The 20,358-nt window shown below is 38.5% G+C and overlaps 1 protein-coding gene across 5 annotated transcripts in view; it reads left to right on the top strand.

Moving 5' to 3' along the window:
• The window catches only part of tns1b (tensin 1b), a 307,710-nt gene that overhangs the window by 70,305 nt on the left and 217,047 nt on the right, over positions 1-20,358 (top strand). The window contains exon 1 of one of the 5 annotated variants that reach the window (XM_056264009.1): positions 4,525-4,834. The exons of 3 other annotated variants lie outside the window; for them this stretch is intronic. In XM_056264009.1, the coding sequence (XP_056119984.1) occupies positions 4,820-4,834 (15 nt within the window). In that variant the 5' untranslated portion in view covers positions 4,525-4,819. Of the gene's footprint in view, positions 1-4,524; positions 4,835-17,902; positions 18,117-20,358 lie in introns of those variants that run through there. One more of the 5 variants, XM_056264005.1, reaches the window with a different exon arrangement.

The following is a 20,358-nucleotide window of genomic DNA, read 5'->3' as shown; positions in this document are numbered from 1 at the left end:
CCTTCCTTCCTTCCTTCCTTCCTTCCTTCCTTCCTTCCTTCCTTCCTTCCTTCCTTCCTTCCTTCCTTCCTTCCTTCCTTCCTTCCTTCCTTCCTTCCTTCCTTCCTTCCTTCCTTCCTTCCTTCCTTCCTTCCTTCCTTCCTTCCTTCCTTCCTTCCTTCCTTCCTTCCTTCCTTCCTTCCTTCCTTCCTTCCTTCCTTCCTTGTCCTCTGTGACCGTGGGATGGTAATTGCTCACACAGATCTTCACAGGAGGGCCGAAATATCTAATCCCATAGAGTTCACACACTCCACGGCCTCCCCTCTTTACCCATCTCCTAGCTAACAAGACGCGGCATCTTCACAGCCACAACTGTCCCTCACCAAACAAACCTCCGTTTTCCAGCGTGAACCGTCACAAAGCTAAGTAATCATGGACTGAATGCCCTCAATAAAAACACATATTTACAAGCGCTACCCGTTTGTCATCACATTTTCTTAGACAAAACGAGCACGGTTCGTTCACAGATAAATACATATTAATGATGCGGTTGTATGTTCTTCACACGTATAAACTCTGTTTACCGATGATTGACAGTGCAGGCTGTAATTGTCTCAGTGTTTCCCACAGCGTGTGTTTGGTGTGTGTGTTTATGTTTTGCTTTGGAAATTTTACTCTGCTTAAAGGTGAAGTCTGTGATTTCTGCTCTACTAGTTTCCCAAATACTTGTCTGCCATTGGTCACACTATTGGAACAGCAATTGTGTGCGGGACATATTGGGGCTTCAGTTATTTCTTTAATTTTGTAGCCAACAGGCTATAGTTATGTCACATCTGAAAGATATGTAGTAAAAGCCACAACACTTTTGATTTAATAGGGTTATCAATCCTAGGAGGTTTACCAAAAAAATTTACTTGATTGATTGATTGATTGATTGATTGAAAACGTCATGTTGTATTTATTTATTTTTCCACAAAACTTTTGATTTATAGGAGGCTGACTGAAAAAATATACTAACAATTAGACTATTTATTCATTCTAAAGCCACATTTTTTGATTTCATAAGGACTTTATTATAGGAGGTTGACTGAAAAAACATTTAACTCGAATCATTCTTTCGTTCGTTTGTTCGTTCATTCGTTCATTTATTAAAGCCAGTTAAGCCACAAATCAATCTGTCTGTATGTCTGGTAACTGATATAGTCATTATATTGGGGAGACTCCTCTTGAAATCTGAATAGAAGTGGACACAATACAGCAGATGCATAGTGCCTCAGCTGACCTGATTGCTTCACTGTTGTTTGGCTTGTTTGTTATGCGGTGTGAAGGCGTCCATCAGGAGCCAGTGTAGTGGCGTGTAGTCCTGCCCACATCACTTCCTGTACAGTTACGAGGAGGACTGGGCCAGAGGTTACTATAGTTAGCTGCAGCAGGTTGTTTTGTTGTCTAGCTGGAATGTTTCCTGTGGGTGAGGACAGTGTGTTTCCTGTGCTGTGTATGGGGATTTTCTCAAGGTGCTCACAGTCAGGACTCAGGTCTCAGGTTCACATCCGACACATTCACAGCTGACCAGCACTGGGGAACAGTCTGTTCTGAGAGAGTGCTTCTATTTATACCCTCCTTCACAGGACTTTGTTGAATTCAAGGCTTGTCAGGCATGCGCACACCAACACACACACAAACATATTTCGTAGTTCAAGATGACGTGTGTGATTTCTAGATCACTAGTGCCACCAAACGAAATTGCAGTCTTTTGTTTCAGCAAATCTATCTATCTGTCTATCTATCTGTCTATCTATCTGTCTGTCTGTCTGTCTGTCTGTAACAACAAAAAATTGTAAAACAAAATTGCGGAACATTTGAACAATTATTGAGATTCTGGAAAAGTTAATAGAAATCCTATTGTATGGCTTTGTGTGAGGAACAGACCGAAAGTCGATATTCACTTATAATCCCTCCCCCCGGCAAAGCTTAGATTAAAAAATGGTGCATTGATGATCACACCAGGATTGATGTCATTGACAGCAGCCAACTCAAATATGTGGAATGGAGAATGAAATTGGAGAGTTGCAGCGAAGGGGAAGATTTGCAATAAATAATTACATTTATTTTGTTCCTCGCCCAAAGTTATCATACGACTTTTCACTGAGCATTCAGTCATCATAATTGGGAATTTGGGGGACTTTTCATCATTCTCTACTGATAAACCATGAATCTAATAAGCTACAAAAAAGTTTGTGGATGTAGCTTGAAAGCTTTAGCAATTAAAAACCATAAATCAATTTGTACAATAACAGTATGTTGGCTCATATAATGACACATACAGTGTGTGTGTGTGTTTGTGTGCTTGCGCAGATGAATTTAACTCGTCGAGGCAGGAGCTTGATGTTCTCTCCTCAGGGCACCATGTCACACAGCTTTTTCAAATGAAAACATGGTCAATGCTCAAGGGGACAGTAAATCAACCTCCTTTAATGGAGGACGTGTTCACAGAATGTCCTGTGACAAGTCTGCCCACACAGAGGTGTTATTTAATACCTGTCGGTGCATAGAAAAGAGCAGGCTCTCCTTTAAATCTCACCTCTATCTGTCTTTCTCACTTTAATTTAAACCTGAAAACAACAGGAGATGATGTTGAGGTGTTCAAGGCATTCATTAAAGCGCTCTCCCGCTGCTGGTTATGGGGTTGTGACCCGTCTGGCCTTTAAATTTCAAGTGGCTCTCACCCCTGACACATTCACCCCGTGCTAATTCTGCTCATGGCAGTGAGGTTTGAAGAGCTAATGCATGCAGGCCCGGGCTCTGTGCTTAACCCCCTCCCACAGGCCAGCATTTTGCCATTTTGATGCCTGGGTGCAGATTTATAGATGTACCACCTTGGTAACCATGGGAAACAGTGTTAAGTGGCTTGGCTTGAAAGGCTTATCTACTTTACAGCAGTACTGACATACTGGAAAATACATTTATGACCACTAGGGGTGCAAAAATAAATGTTTTTAAAGGGTATTTAAACCCCTGGTCAGAGCCTGACTCCACCCACTGGCAATATTTGAAAAAATGCTGGAAAAGTGGGCGGAGCCCAGCGGAGATAGAGGGGATGAACGGATACTCTATCCTGATCGTTTTCAATACTCGCAATTCCAACTACTGACTCGCTACAGTGGTTTTGACGAAACAAGATGGTTTTTATACTGCCATGGGCGTGGTAGCTCGTACGGTAAGCTGAAACCTGCTTACGTCAGCTCTCACCGCTACCGTCACGAACTACCGCAAACATCCAATAGGAAAATTCAAGTGCAGTAGCCACCATTCAACCTGAAGAGGGCAGCACTCAGACGTTTTTACACCATATATTGTAGAATTAAAACACTTTATACCCAAATGTCAAAAAAGTTACTCGAATCAATGAACAGCATTAATAAAGCCCCAGTCTTACAGATCATTAACTAAAAAAAGTTGGTTTAGTGTTTAGTTACCCTTTAATAGCAAGGATTCCAAAATATGTGTGTGTGTGTGTGTGTGTATATATATATATATATATATATATATATATATATATATATATATATATATATATATATATATACATAACCTACATATACATACATACATGCATGCATTTATTTGATCTAAAACATAGCAAACATAGTAATATCGTAGAATATTTTTTTTTACAATATAAAATAACTGTTTTCTATTTGAATATATTTTAAAATGTAATTTATTCCTGTGATGCAAAGCTGAATTTTTAGCATCATTACTCCAGTCTTCAGTGTCACATGATCCTTCAGAAATTTTTCTAATATGCTGATTTGATGCTCAAGAAACATTTATTATTATTATCAACGTTAAAAACAGACCCTTTTTCCAGGATTCTTTGATGAATAGAAAGTTAAAAGAACAGTATTTATCTGAAATAGAAAGCTTTCGTAACATTATACACTACCTTTCAAAAGTTTGAGGTCAGATGCTTTTACATTTTTTTTTTTGGAAGGAAATTAAAGAAATTCATACTTTTATTCAGCAAGGATGCATTAAATTGATTAAAAATATTAAGTAAAGACGTTTATAATGCTACAAAAGCTTTCAATTTCAGATAAATGCTGTTCTTTTGAACTTTCTATTTTCATCAAAGAATCCTGAAAAAAAAAAAGGGTTTTTTTTCTAATTTTGGGGGAAAATATGCAGAATTACTTTAAATGTTAAATTGGATTAGCTGAGAGTATCTCAGTTTTATTGAGTTGTGTTGTGACAGCTAATTATATTTGACACACCTTGGCTTTTGACCTCGTAGAGTCAAACACACTGTGTTGATGAACTTGTAAATAAGGCCTCCTATTCTAATAATGTCATGTCAGAGCCGGTGTGTGTGTGTGTGTGTGGGGGTTTGACGGTCTGGTCAGGCAGCTTGGAAACTTCTGTAAATGATCAACATGGATGTTAAGAGTCTTCTCTTTAACTGTAGCCCTGTGTGAGGCACTGGTTAAACTTTGACCTCGGAAAAAGCGTGAAGGAAAGAAAAACAATGTCGGGCTCCTAGTACACTGCATGTTGTCCGACGATCGCACCCCCCCAGGAGAATCTCGCAGAAAAGTGTGTGCGAGAATGCATGTGTTTCCTTTCCATGGCTAACAATGCAGCTCAGGAAATATGTCAGAACAAAGGCCAGACATCCAGGCTCTTGTTCTCAGTGTGCACTGCTGAGGAGGACTGGGATACACTCACAGGCAGAACCGTGACTGTATATGCATGACTCCAGTTCAGCTGTATGATAAAAGTGAGGCTGGACTGGTTGACACCTGGAGGTTCTTCTTAGACTGACGGGACAGAAGGCCGTGCGATGTCCCTCTGGACGGTGAGTTGCTTGTTGACCTCTATCTCTCCAAATGGGCGACATGGAGCATTACAGACTTAAGACTAGTGAGAATTGATGTCAGAATGTGTAAAAAAAGATATTTACTTTATACATAATATACAGTGCTGTATTACAAATCTTTTTTTTTTGTAATCCTGGAAATAATCAAGAAAAGACATATTTAATAATCTGCACTTTTTCTAGGTCACTTATCTAAAAATGATCATGTTAAACTTTTTATACAGATTATGAGATGTTCTTGCAGACTGGGGTAATAATGCTGAAAATGTACTGGAAGAAATCATCAAAAAACATCAAATATTACTCGTTTCACTGTATTTTCTGGTCAAATTAATGCAGCTTTAGTGAGTTAATGAAAATTGCTGTATTAAATTAGAAACAATGGACATGGAAATGTCAGATTTTTGTTTATTGCTTTTGTCATGGAAACGTTTAGAAAGTTCTAGAGTGATAATACATTTCCCCATGAGCTAGACATTGTTATTGTGTTGAAAAAAGAAAATGGACATATTTGATTTGTGAGAATGGTCTGGATGATTCATTAGCAAATTAATCAGAATCAAAGGTATTTTAAAAATCTAAATGGAGAGTGTAGTAGAGAATGTGTATTTATTAGTGGCCTTAGACGTTTGGACCCCTCTATAGTGTCAGAGAATGTAGATTTATTAAGGTTGATATAAGGACTAGAAATAAATTGTTGTATTTTGATGTATATTATTAAGTGAAGTAGTGTATTAAAACTGAGTTTGAAATATGTTTTTAGACTGGTTGAAAAGTGCTAATGGTTCATGATATTTCAGTATGACCCGTAACATTACAAAACGAAGGCTACCACTGTGATAATACAGATATTTAAATCACAGCCCCTCAGGCTGTGTTTTTCGGCTCTTGTTTTATCTGACTCTGAATCAGGGTTAGGAAAAACAAGATACAAAGTGTAACCAACACGGCTCCAAGTCCCGACATGCCAGTGAGGTTTGCTACAGGACAGGTAGAACAACAAACCAGTGACGATGTTCCTGTTTACTACTACAACCAATGCAGCACCTCTTACAGATTGCCCAGTCTGGGATCATTGTTTGTCTTTTTTGCTGGAGGGCATGAGTGTTTTCCTGTGCTGTCTAAATGTGTTTGTTTGTGAATGGGGTGACTCTGGTGTTAGCTTAAGATTGCCAAGTTACTCAAAATTGATTTCTGGCTGCTGCTAAGTGGGACGGGATTTTTCAAAACCATTCAAGTTGAATTAATGGTGCCTCTAGGATAAAATAATGGGTTTTTCATTCCTTGTAAACTGTTTTTGGTTTTGTTGTTGTTTTCTAGCAGCTACAGGCTTGAGCATATGTACCCGCAGAAATGACACCATAATAATCAGGTTATTTAAATTTTTTTTTTTTCAGTGCACTGCAAAATATTCTTCTAACAAATGTAAAGTAGAAGAAAATGTAGAAGTAGCTTGAGCAAAAAGTTTTTAGTAGGAGTAGTCAAGAATACTCGAAATGTTGCTAACAAAAGTTGCTTTATTGACCTTACTTACTCAAATCCCAAAATTTCCAAATTGAGCCATCTAAACAATGTTTTGCAAGGTCCCAGCATGCATAGCACCTTGAAATAATAACGTGATAACTATTATTAAAAAATCATCATTGTTTTACATTTTACTGGCTTAATTTATGCTGCTAGTTAGCTGTCATATAGTTTAGAGGTCCTATTTTTACTTAATTAAAATGGTTTAACCGCATTGTGTTTGACATTGCATTGAGGTATCTGTGCATCCAGCGCATTCTCATCCCAAAGCGTAATATATTGACTCTTTTGCCAAAGCGTCTATATCCAACGCATATGGCACCCTTTAGCGTCAGTATAACACGCTTTGGTTTTGGGTAGGTTTAGGTCTGGGGTAGTGTTAGGGTTAGACCACTAGGAGGCGCCATATATCTGCGTCTCATATGACGCTAAAGGGTGCCATGTGCGTTGGATATAGACGCTTTGGCAAAAGAGTCAGTATATTACGCCTTGGGATGAGAACGGGCTCGTGCATCGTAGTGCAAATCTGGAGTTTAATATATTTACCTATCGGGGTAATATGTTTGCCAGTTTTAAGAGGCAATGCCCATGTCATGTAGTGAGCATTGAAAATCAAACATAATGATAAAAGAACAAGGTTTTTTGTAGCTCCTTGCATTGCTAAATGCTAAACAACCTTTAGTTACTTTGACAGGAATTTCATGAGATTTTTCATGAGACAATTTTTTTGATCTTTCAAAAGTCATTTTTATTTTACAGTGTTTATACAGTAGGCCTGTAGCGGCGCGTCGATGACGTCGACGCTTTGACGTCAAAAATTCGTCGACGTCATATTTTTTTGTCGACGCTTCTTTATTTATTTATGTATTTTTTTTTTTTGCACCGTTCCCGGCGGTACAGCTCGCCACACACACGTGGGAGACCGAAACATTGCAGAATCGAGGACGAAACAGCAACCTCTTCACAGAATTCACAACAAAGCCATGCAAAAGTCCCAACAAAAGAAAAAGTCCTAAAAAAAAACAGCTCGCACTAAATCATTGAAGGTATGGGAATACTTCAAATTCAGTTCCAAACGTAAAGGTGTCGTTATTTGCGCTCTTTGTCAAATGGAGTTGACATCCCAAGTCTCCCGCATAGTGATAGCGGCTCCCTGATGCCCGCAAATTAGTTAAAATCTCCCGGAATCTAGAGCTCGCTCCAAACCGTGTAGCGCGCGGCAGCGAGGGAGAGAGCGAGAGACCTTGCGCGTGTGTGTGCAAATGTGCGTGTGTGCCTTATGAAGCGCATGTAAACCCCACCCCCGTCAACAAAACCGAAAAATCAGTCCGGATGTTTTTTATGAGCACTGAAAACATTAAAATGAGCACCACATCCAAGTGTGATAGGGCTCATTTGAGTAGCCTACCAAACATTTTACAGTGTAGATACTCTGTAAGAACCAGATCAAAATTGTTGTGCATTGAATGTGCACTCCTGCAATTTCCATGTTACAAAAAAGAATCGTTCAATTAGTCGTTAGATTAGTCGACTAATCGATAAAATAATCGACAGACTAATCGTTTAATTAATAATCGTTTACCCCAGCCCTATTATACAGTAATATTTGATTATTACTCTAGTTTGGTGGATAAATGCACAGTTCTGTCATGAAACTCTTGATGGCGCAGGCTGATAGGTCCTTAACTCAATCTGCTTGCAATCACATCATTCTCTATAGGGCACAGCTGATTGGTTCCTGCTGTATCAGTAGCCAATGAGCTCGCTGCTCAACCTTCAAATATTTGGTCATCATTTGCTGTAGCAGTCCAGCGCACTTTCAGAAACCCTCCACCTTCCCCAGCTCCACCTGTATAGATCTGCTACGGGTAATTTGTTGATGCTATTTTGTACAGCAGCAGAGTGTCTTACGTGCTCACAGCAGTGTGTTGTGTATGTATTGGCAGTAGAAAGGTCCCATACTTAAAGCAATAACCAACAGCATCAGCAGTGTAGCAGATCTATTCCGGCAAGACCAGACATTGTCATACCCATTACCATGCCAAACACTCAGAGAGTTGTCATGACAGAAATTGTAGATTAGTCATAATAATTCGTGTTTCACCAATTCTATACATTGTAATTGCTGTGCAGTTTGAAGGACAAACAAAAACCTTTTACATTGGGTGGAAGGAACTTTAAACAACTGTCCTGTCATTAGGACTCTTCCCCACATTGTCTGCTTAGTCCATTAACATCAGTTGCCACCAGTCATGTTGGTTGGTCTGAGGAAATAAGCTGCCGATGTACAAGAGTTCACCAGCAAAGGTTAGAAGCACAGACCATAACAAAGAGTCAGATGACAGATCCATGAAAAGCTTGAGGGCTTTGCCAGTGCATGGCTGCCTTCGGCACAACTGTTTTGATGTATCTTGATGGCTTTGTGTTGTGAATGTCTCAAATTCCTGGTCACAGTTCCTGCAGGTCATTCAGTGGGTCCATTTAGCCCTCAGGATGGTCTTTATGTGCACTTCACACTATAGGAGCCCACAAGTTAAGCGTGTCTGCACAAGTGAGGCATGTCTCCAAGGTCGGGTCCTGCTGGAGGTTCTTCCTCTTAGTGACAGGCTTTATGGACACAGACTGTGGATCAAAACAACAGCTTCTTCTACACAGTCACTGGATGGTGTTGCTGAGCTACTGGCCAAAACAGTGACCTTTGATTGCTTTTGGGAAAGAGGTGGTACGGCTTCTGTTGAGTCTTTAATGAGAATTGACGCAGAAATATTTTGGATCAACAATGATGCAATGCTCTTTTTTTGTGTCTGGATCTCTCAAAAAGTTACTCAAAAACATATTAAAATGGCTGAATGATGAATTGGTTAAAGTCAAAATATCTATATTTTTCCTATTACCAACACGAATACAGATTACAAAGATTTTTCCTATCCTCCATCTTAGACATCCTTATCTGTCACTGAGCCTTTTATTTGTTTCAGAACAGATCTATTTGATTCATTCATAGAGTGGAGTATTATCTATATAGTATTAGACAGTAGATGTGTATTTTCTTCACTGTCTTGCTCTTTCTCTTGGATGCCTACACAGACACAGTATTCTATCTCATAATAGCATTGATATGATATTTGTGTGCGTGATTCAAAGTCATCCATGGAGGTTATAGTGGGACGGGCTCTTCCCTCCCTCTCTCGGCTTAATGCTTCAGTCACGGGCCAAAACTCTCAGCCTCTGGCAGTGCGGCACACTGCAATGTTCCAGCTAGGAGAGTAATGGGATTAGCTATCTCTTACATAAAATGCTCCCCTGGCAGCCCTGCATGCCCCTCGGCCGTTCATCAATGTGGAAAGACACAGCAGTTATGAATACAGTGGAACCAGAATGCACTAGAGAACAAACGCAGATCTCATTGCAGTGCAGTAAATGAGTTTAGAGCGCAAAAGAGCGTTGTGTTTTCACAGGCATTACTGTATCGATGATCTTCAAGCATTCTGATAGGCGTTCATTGATTCTAATTTCAAAAGGTATCTATTTTTGCCAAACATGATACTTTAAGAAATGTAAAGTTTGAAACTGTATTAGCACTCAGCAGCATTGAAAGTTAAAACGATAGCTGTGGTGTCATCATAATATTTGCATACTGAATTGATTGGCTCTTTTTTTGTACACATATTTACAGACTGAATTGTGATTTGGTATTTTTTTTTCTCAAATTACATCAACAAAACACAAAACGCATGCTGTGGAGATAGGCAGAAATGAGTGTGCACTATTACAGTACATATCCATTATTGACCTGAATGATTAAAGACAAATGATAATAATCACTATAGCCAATATATATTGCTTCCCTGACATGGTGAATGTTATAACAATAAAGCAGTGTGTGTTTGAATTTATACCCCAAGTATGTTGTGCAAGGAATGGTCAGCATCTTCTAACACCTCACAGATTCCCACGAGGAACAGCCAGACCTCACATAACAATGGATGGTGTTTGAATGAGGGATGAGAGAGACTTACTGCCTGAGTCCCTCAATGGCTTTTTACTGCTTCATTCCCTTTTTTCTTAATGGAGAGGATGTGCAAGCACAGCCTTCATTAAATGCACAGATGATTACATAGCAGTCTGGGGGGTCGAGCCTGCATGACCCCGTTATGCCCCTCTCTTTCAAGCATTGTCCCTGTGGGGGAATCCTCGGGAGCTGATTAGAAACACCCTCCATTAGAAATAAGGACCACAACATGTCACAGCAGCAACCAAATCTGCTTTCAAAATGCTACATATACTGTATGTGGAATCAGATTAGCCTAAAGATTTATTTTATTGTATTTTATTTATTATTATTATTAAAATATATATACTACACATACTGTTTGTGGAATCAGTGTAGCTTAATGTTTTGTTTTATTTTATTTTATATGTATTGTATTATATTATATAAATTATATATTTATTATATATATATAATATGGGTGGGAAACACTGCCTGGCATAGCTGAAGGTTCCTTAGTAGTAAGGATGAATCTCCGTTAGGCTGTATGCTTGAGTTCCCAAACTTCCCACACTCCCTCTGATTAGCTTCCATTCAATAGCGGGCTTAAACAAGCACTTGTTCAGGTGGAGGAAGAGACCCCATGAGCCATCTTAGAGCTTTGATAAGACACTGGCACCAAATATCCCGAGTGAAGAGAGTTGAAGAGGATATTCTTCCCCGTTTTCCTCCTCTTTTGCCTTTTCTTTCCCTCCCTTTCCCCTCCTTTGTGCAGGTTCTTAAAGGCCCACACAGAAATGTTCAATTTCGAGACAAAAGGAGTCCAATTAAAGCTTCATTGTGGAGCTGGTGCGGCCCAGGATACTTTGGCTAATCCTGCTACCCCTCCTCCTGTTTTCTTTTCTCCCTCTCTCTCAGTTTGAGAGTGTTCAGTTGTGATAAAATTATGTTTTGCCTCATGCCAGGCCTTTTTGGGATAATCGGCATTGGCTGATGATAACACGTCCATTAGGCCGATTAACAGAAGTAGTAGTTCCCCCTTCCATGCATTTCAAAAGCAATGAATAATGCACAATGGGTTTTTTTGTTGTCGTTTTTTGGTGAATCTTAAGTTAATATTGTGTAAAATAAGTGATATAATTGCTGTATCTCAAATTGCATTATGCAATAACAACAAAAAGTACATGGCAGTATTTTTCAGCATATTGACAGTATTAAATATATTTCTTAGTATTCATGTATTTGCTTTGAAACTTTAATTTTAGAATTAAATGATATTTGTTAAGATTTAGAATTGGCTTTTATATTTTGTTAATTTTTAGTGATTTAATACTGCTTTTGTTAATTTGATTAGTATCTGTTTTTCTTTAAATATTTCTATTTAGCTTTAATTTATTTTTATTTCAGTCTTAGTAATTTCAGTACTTCAACTTTATATTTCTTTTCAGTTTGTTGCCAAGGTAACAATTTTCATTTTATAAGTTGAATTTTTTTATTTATTTTTATATTGCATTTAATTTTATTTCAGCCTAAATTTAATGGAATTCATATATTTAATATTTAATAAATGCAAAAATAAACCTCCTTTAGCATATGCTAAATTAATAAATGCATTATATGTATAGTCTACGACATTATTGGGAAATGATTGTTAATATTTATTTGATATATTATCTAGCCCTGTTATCCTTTCTACTCTCTTTTAAATAGTATCCGCCATTGAAAAGTCTTTATCAGTCTAATGCTAGCGTTTAAGGACCATCAAATATCTCGTCACTACTTTTTTGTCTCACAAACGAGTGCGAATGTCAGCATTCTTTGCGTTCTTCATACTCGTGCATATGTTCCTGTGATGCATGCTCTGGGTTGCTTAATGTCCTGTCTTTTATGCATGGATGCAGGTTTTCAAGGTTTCTCTTTGGTAGAATCTGTGTCCTTTGAATGAGAAATTTCTATTCATTTGTCAGACGCTTGTCATGTGTTTCCATTTGTAGACTGTTCAATCCTCTGAATGGCTTTAGGATCAATAGGAGGAGGTGAAAGGGTAATTGATTTCATCGGTCACTGATGTTATGTTGAGGTTTGCATCTATTTGTATATGTAAAAACTGGTACAGAGGTGTATTAATGTGATATTGCTTTGGTTTAACATTATTTTCACTGTAATGTACACTAAACTGAGCATTAAGGTATGCCTATATAGAGTGTTTCAAATCAGTCACTCAGCATTCTTGTACTGACATACAGTATCTATGAGATATGAGAGAGAGTTAAAATTGAAAATGAACCTCCTTTTTTGCTGTGCGCACAGAAAACGGGTCTGCGGAAGTTATTCTAGAGGGAGTTATTCATTTTCCACAGTGAATAGCATGTATGGGACTGAGTGTAGCACTGGCTCATGGTGCAGTATCTATAAAAAACATCAGCCGTAGGACACGGACACACACACACACACACACACACACGGACACACACAAAATCTAATTTGATTAAGCACAGCCACTCTCCCTGTTTTTACCACAGCATGCTGAGCAAGCTTAACGGATTGATATTAAAGACCATTCACATCCTTTACCTCTTGTCTTTGTTGGTCGATTTCAATTAAGCAACAAAAAATTGAGCTAAATTGCTATGATAATGATATTTTTGGTTATGCATGAGGATGCAAATATCTTCCTTCTACCTGCAGTGCAGCATGGGACTGTGTAATACTTTATCTGCTATTGCAGTTTTTGGTCGCTGGGGTATTTTTGTTTTCATGTTTTCTGAGTAGTTTAAATGCAGTGTATGTGAGTGATGGTTGTGAATTGATCATTAGTTGCACCACTTCCCAAAGGTGCTCAAATGGATTGTAATCTGGTAACTGTGGAGGCCATTTGAGTGTAGTGAACTCATGGTCATCTTCAAGAAACTAGTTTGAGATGATTTAAGCTTCGTGGTATGACATATTATCCTGCTGGAAGTAGCCATCAGAAGATCATAAAGGGATGGACACGGTCAGCAACAATACTCGGGTAGGCTGTGGCGTTTAAACAATCCTCAAAAGGTGCCCAAAGTGTTCCAAGAAAAAAAAATCCCCCACACCATTACACAACCAGCAGCCTGAACCGTTAATACAAGGCAGGATTGATCCATGCATTCATATTGTTTATACCAAATGACCTACCATCTAGCCTGGGAAAACCCAGACAACTTCCGGCAAATTTAGATTTGCTCTGAAAGTTAGTCTGGCAAAGAGCTCATTCAAGCCCATTTCCAATCCGCCGAAATCGAGGCACCAATCAGAAACGTTGGGGCGGGCTTTACACGATGACGACAGCGCTGGGATTTTGAAGCAGATTTTGTAGCCTACATTACAAAGATGGATGCCGCCGTTGAACATCACTCGTTCCAATCAGCTATCGCGTCTGTTTTAAGCGATTTGAACGTTTCCTTTTTGTTAAAAACCGAACAAAGAACAACACTCGGAGATGTTTCTGCCGCTCTGCATACGTCATCTCCTTCATCGCTCTGATTGGTTTTAGGTCTATCCGCGACGTCCGTTTGTGACGCCCCTCTGGAAATGATTTGTCTATGACGCTTTGCCAGACCATAACTCAGTTACAACTGAGAATGGTCTGGTTTTAACCAGGCTACCTACCATCTGAATGTCGCAGCAAAAATCAAGACTCATCAGACTAGGCAACGTTTTTTTCAATGTTCTATTGTCCGATTTTGGTGAGTCTGTGCGACTTGTTGCCTCAGTTTGCTGTTCTCAGCTGACAGGATTGTCACCGGTGTGATCTTCTGCTGCTGTAGCCCATCTGCTTCAAGGTTCGTTCAGAGATGCTCTTCTGCAGACCTCGGTTGTAACAAGTGGTTATTTGAGTTACTGTTGCCTTTCTATTAGCTTGAACCAGTCTGGCCATTCTCCTCTGACCTCTGACATCAACAATGCATTTTTTTACCCTCAGAACTGCCGCTCACTGGATATTTTCTTTCTTTTTTTTGGACCATTCTCTGTATATCCTAGAAATGATTATGCATGAAAATCCCAGTATATCAGCAGTTTCTGACCAACAACAATGCCGCCACGTTCAAAGTCACTTAAATCACCTTTCTTCTCCATTTCTGATGCTCAGTTTGAACTTCAGTAGATCATCTTGACCATGGCTGTGTTCGAAGTCACCGCATTCATCTAATTAATTTAAAACATCAAATATTTATTAATTATTGTTGAGTTTGTTGTACTGCCTTTAACTCACGATGATTTGAATGTCATGCACAGAGCAGATGTGGGTTTGTTTATTACCTCAGGAACAGCGTCAGGTAGATTAACCGCTCTCTTCAGGGCCTGCCCTTTCCTTTTCACCATCCTAAACAATGACCATAAAACAATGAAAACTAAGCACTGTGTCTCTCCTGACTTCCCAGAAAAACCCTGGTTTCGAGGAACAAACACGCTTCTAAGGTTTTTTTTTCAGCTCAAACAGGAAGCTTCTCCGTTCCCCACCCAGCTGTCTCCTGCCTTTTCATGTCCGACACTATCAGAGTGCTTCTGTAGAAAACACGGATCTTGTGTGTGTCATGCGATCGTGTGTTTGATGTCCTGAAGGCATACGCACTTATCAGAGGAGATGGCAGCGTATCATTTCTCTTTCTGTAATGGAAGATAACACAGCTGTCAACTGTATTTTTTTTCCAGTTTTTGGATGAAAGTGTGAAGTGTTCTGTGGAAAACAGGACACAGCAGAGACCCACCCAGGCCGAGGTTATGTATCCACACGTTTGCAGATTTCCCCGATTTTTTCTTTTTTCTCTCCATCTCATTTCCCCCTCATAAAGCGAGCAGAGCCACATCCTCTATGATTTTATGAGTAATACACACAGACACTGAGCGAATGGTTGCATCTGATGGATATCTGTCCATTACTTTTTGTGAGGAACTAATTTAATATGGACATCTGCAGGGAGTGGCATGGTTTGAGTTGAGATGGGGCGCATTTTTAGGGGGTTAGGGATCAGTCTTAGCCATGTAAAACTGCTGAAAAATACAGTTTTAACCAGCCTAGGTCGGACAGCCTAGTCTCTTCGTCTGCTCAAGCTGGTTAGGCTCATCTGTTTTTACTAGTTTTGGGTTTTTGTGTACTTGTCACTGTTTGAGTTGGCCAGCTATGACTTGCAAACTACCTTAGGATGTTTTATTTAGTTTTTCTCTCCAGCAAGGGAACAAATGCAAAGTTTATACAAAATCACTTTTATTAAACACTACAAGCTGCTGAACTATACATTACTTACCCTAAGACTACTAAAGAAGATCATTACTTCAATCTTCAGTGTCACATGATCCTTCAGAAATCATTCTAAAATGCTGATTTGCTGCTCAAGAAACATTTCTTGTTATTATCAATATTGAAAACAGTTGTGCTGCTTCATAGTTTTGTGGAAACCTTGATACGTTTTTTTCAGGATTTTTTGATGAATAGAAAGAACAAGATTTATTTGAAATAGAAATCCTTTGTAACATTGCAAATGTGTCACTTACTTTTGACCACTTTATTTAGTTTATGGCATGCATGTGAGGAAAAGTTGTTCCTAATCTACAACTATTTTCATGCATATCTCTACAGGTTTTATTTGAGGCTTTTGTGCACTTTGATTTTTATGATTTGAGTATTTCCAGAAAAAGGGCTGTTGCGTGACATCCTAAATCAACAGTATCATCCCATTTTGTACAGTGTGCATATTGTGAAAATGGTACTGGCTGTGCTAGTCTGGCACAGAACCAGACTCACTCTATCTCCCACAGCCAGTCCGGTCTGAAACCACCACTGAATTAGTCACAGTCCGCTCAGCATCCTATCCAAAAACTGTACCCCCTCCATTTTTTTCCCAGTGTTCCCAAAAAGAGACTATAAACTGAATCTGTTCTGTCTCAATAAAACAGGCATTAATGCAGAAGATTAAAGGTGTTTGATCGTAGGCACACGCCGTATCCACTTCCAGCTTTGTAATGGATGCATGCTGCATTTAACTGAGAGGAAATTGATACAGTGGACTATTAGCAGCATACAAACCTCATACATGACTGATTTGTATGGGATTCTATTGATGTCTTTAGTTTAAGCTAAAGACAGGATACTAGTATAATAATAGTACAATTTAATTTCAAACATTTGTATGTTTTTTAGTATATCTCAAATATGTTTTTGTCTCAATGCATTATTGGATTGTCTCTGAATTTTTCATTGGCCATATTTGTCGTGTTGTAAAACTGAGGCATCAGCTGTTTCTCCTCAATTGTTCATCTGCTATAAAAACCCTGTGCTTGTTTTGACATTTATATTTAAGATTCTATACTTTCTGCATTCATTCATGGCTAATAATATTTCATCTACTGCTCTTTTAGTTAATATCGCTCTCTCCATGAGCATAATGTACCCGTCAGATGTGACTGTCTGCGGGTCTGTTGTGATTGTGAAATCGGTTATTCTTAATATTCCTAATGAGAGCGTTTACTCAGACAGGCAGAAACGTCCCACAGGGTCAAGAGCAAGCCCATTTTGCAATTTGTTAGAGCTAGTCAATCTTAATTATGCTTCTCCTTCCTGTCCTAACTGGATCTCCCTGGGGTGCTGTACTCCATTTCATCTGCTCATTTCTACATGCCATCTTCCATTGTCCCCGTGGATGTGATGTTATGGCATCTTGAATCAAAATGATGTGTCCGCTATAGGACTGGGTGATATATGAATTCACAATACATTTAAATTGTGCAAAAATGTAAGATTTTCATGACAGTTAAGCACATTTTCCCCTACAATTTTTATTACGGTAATGCAAAATCTCATCTTTCATTGCTGGACTGCAATATATGTATAATATATGTATGTGTTTAATATACATACATTTAACAAATATTGACAAATGTTTTAATAGTGTCTCTGATGTAAACTTCAGTAGCAAAAATAATAAAAGTTCGTAAGTTCAATTCATTCTCATGAATCAGTTCAAACTCTCTATTCCAATGAATTGATTCGAAACTCGTTTGAATCATCACCCCAAAATGTAGTAAATACAAGTAAAAATATATAGGTAAATATCGCTCTTTCTATTCTATTCTCCATTGGATTTACTGTCTTCTTTAGTTAATTCAATGGAATGGTTGTTAGAAGATGCATGTGCGTTATTAGGCAGTGTTAGTGTTTGATTTGAATTATGCATCAGAAAGGGTCGGTTTGTCATTTGAGATTACCAGAAAGTTACCAGTCAGTTTTTATTTGTATTCAAGACTAGTGTTGTGGTAATTTTGGTCTTGGTGTTTCTCTGTCGGTGATGAACGCTGTGAACCCCTTCCCATTACCACCCCCCACCCCCCACACGCTCCATTCCCCCTCCTCTCCGCTGCTTCTCATGGCTGGATGTGCACTGCAGCATCCAGAGACTGAGAGGCAGCTCGCGCTCACATCAGGGGTACACCGATCCTGAGTCGAGCGCTGGTCTCAGGGACGCCCCGTTGAGAGAGAACTGAGCGAATTGAATGAAGAGGGACTGGTAGTTTCACTTTGGATTCGCAGGCTGGCTTCCTTTTATCCTCGTGACAGGACCATAATTGAATCGAGTGTGCTGGGATATTGTAGAAGGACGTTCAGGGTACGAGGTACGAACCAGGATGGCCCGTCTGAACTGGTGCTTCGCGGCTCTTCTCAACTGGGGGAAGTTCCTCTTCTTTTGCTTCTTTCCGCTTAAACTGTCCAGGATGGGGAAGGTAAACCCGCCTCCTCAAGTACAGTTGCATGACCTCTTTTTGAACCGTTGCTTTTCATGTTTACTGTTTTAGAGTAGTTCATGCATTTACCTGCTTGTCCTTGACCTAATGACACGGCGTAATCCACAATGTCAATCACTCAGAGGATGTGTAGGTTTTTACAGCCACAACACTCTGCTTAAGTGAATGTCCTTTAATATCTGGAGGTTGTGGTATGTTTGAAATATTGCAGGTTGTAAAATGTCATCTCGAGCTCACCGTGTGCTTTTACAGCCACTCAATTGATTATCATAACAATGAGCTGCTCGTGCGCATGACTAAATTGTTCCTATTTCGACAGGTAGCTTGTAGAGCTCCATAAAAGTAAATCATACCACAAAGGCCTGATGCACTGATCCAATTTTACATGTTTACATTCACTTTAGGTATAAATTAAATGTTTTTTATATAAACGTCCCACATGCTCTTACTAAATTGATTTGTGTTGTACTATAAGTTGACTGCTGAAGTAAATAGATCCACTGCACTGTCTGGTGGATTCAGGTAGAATCCAGTTTCTAGAATCCAGAATCCAGAATTTCAGTTTGGTAGTGTACACTGAAACATTTCACAGACAATTACAAAGAAATGGCAAGTAACATTGAATTAAATGCGAAATTTTGAAGTAGAAAGACTTGAAAATGTATTTTTGTTTTAAAACAGTCCAATAACATTTGTTTTATTGTTAAACTCTGAAAAATCTTTTTTTACAGTGTAGTTTTATCATTTGGCTTCTCGCATTTTAAAACAGGGGTGACTACGGTATGATATTTCATAGAAATAATAAATACACAGAACAGTATTTATAGTTATTGCCTCAATATCAATGGTTTCAGGAATTGTTTAAGGAACTACTTTTTGTTTTGAGGGACTGTTTTGTCCCATACTCCTGTATATGTGTCCTCTAATGAACTGTGAGAGGTGCTGACTCTTGTGATTGGGCAATCGCCTAATTTCTGTCTGGGTCATCGTATAATGCAAACTCTATCGGGACTCTTTGATTCACTACTTCGATTGTCTCAGAATAACCTCAGATTGTCTTCGATTGTTCACACTCGATTGTGTCAGATTTGCATGCCGCTTTGCTCCTGTCAATGGTCCATTTTAAAGAAATTAATACTTTTATTAAGAAAGGACACATTAAAGTGAATGTGACTTCATACATTTGTAATATTACAAACGATTTCTTCTTCAAATAAATGCTGTTCTTTTGAACCTTCTGTTCACCAAAGACTCAAAGAAAATTTCCACTAAAGTATGAAGCAGCACAACTGTTTTCAACATTGATAATAATAAGAAATATTTCTTAAATCAGCATATTAGAATGATTTCTGAAGGATCTTGTGACACTGGAGTAATGATGCTGAAAATTCAGCTTCGCATCACAGGAATAAATTACATTTTAAATATACAAACAGCTATTTTAAACTGTAATAATATTTCACAATGTTACTATTATTTTCTTTGTATTTTTAATCAAATAAACGCAGCCTCGGTGAGCATCAGAGACTTATTTTAAAAACATAAAAAAATCGTATCGATCCCAAACTTTTGATAGGTAGTGTTGTACAGGTGAAACACGAAAAATTAGAATATCGTGCAAAAGTTCATTTGTTTCAGTAATTCAACTTAAAAGATTAAGTTATTTGTTATAATTTTGATGATTATGGCTTACAGATATGAAAACCCCAAAGTCAAAATTAGAATATTATGAAAAGGTTTTCTGTAAGCCATAATCATCAAAATAAAGGCTTGAAATATCTCACTTTGCATGTAATGAGTCTATATAATATATTAGTTTCACCTTTTAAGTTGAATTACTGAAATAAATGAACTTTTGCACGATATTCTAATTTTTCGAGTTAGTTTCTGACACAATCGAGTGTGAACAATCGTGCATTTTTCAAATTTTTCAAGTCGCTTTGAATAAATGAATCTACCGAATGCATAAATGCAAATGACAAATTGCATTGCGTTATGAATGCGATTTGAGACATTCAGTACTAGAAGTGTATTTTTTAGGCATTATTCATCTTCCTCTACAATCTAATCTTTGCGCCATGTGCCTTCATCTTCCCCATTCATGTTGGCACGTTCGGACTCTGTCAAAAATGATGTTTTCTGGATGATAATCCATGCATGTCAAATGAGCATTTAGCATTGATAAAAAGCACTCGATATCTGCGGTGCACAGACCATTGTA

This window comes from Rhinichthys klamathensis, unplaced genomic scaffold (genome assembly GCF_029890125.1).
Source record: "Rhinichthys klamathensis goyatoka isolate OS25496 unplaced genomic scaffold, OSU_Roscu_1.1 h1tg000212l_1, whole genome shotgun sequence".
NCBI classification, from domain to species: domain Eukaryota; kingdom Metazoa; phylum Chordata; class Actinopteri; order Cypriniformes; family Leuciscidae; genus Rhinichthys; species Rhinichthys klamathensis.
This window is presented reverse-complemented; position numbering and strand designations above follow the sequence as displayed.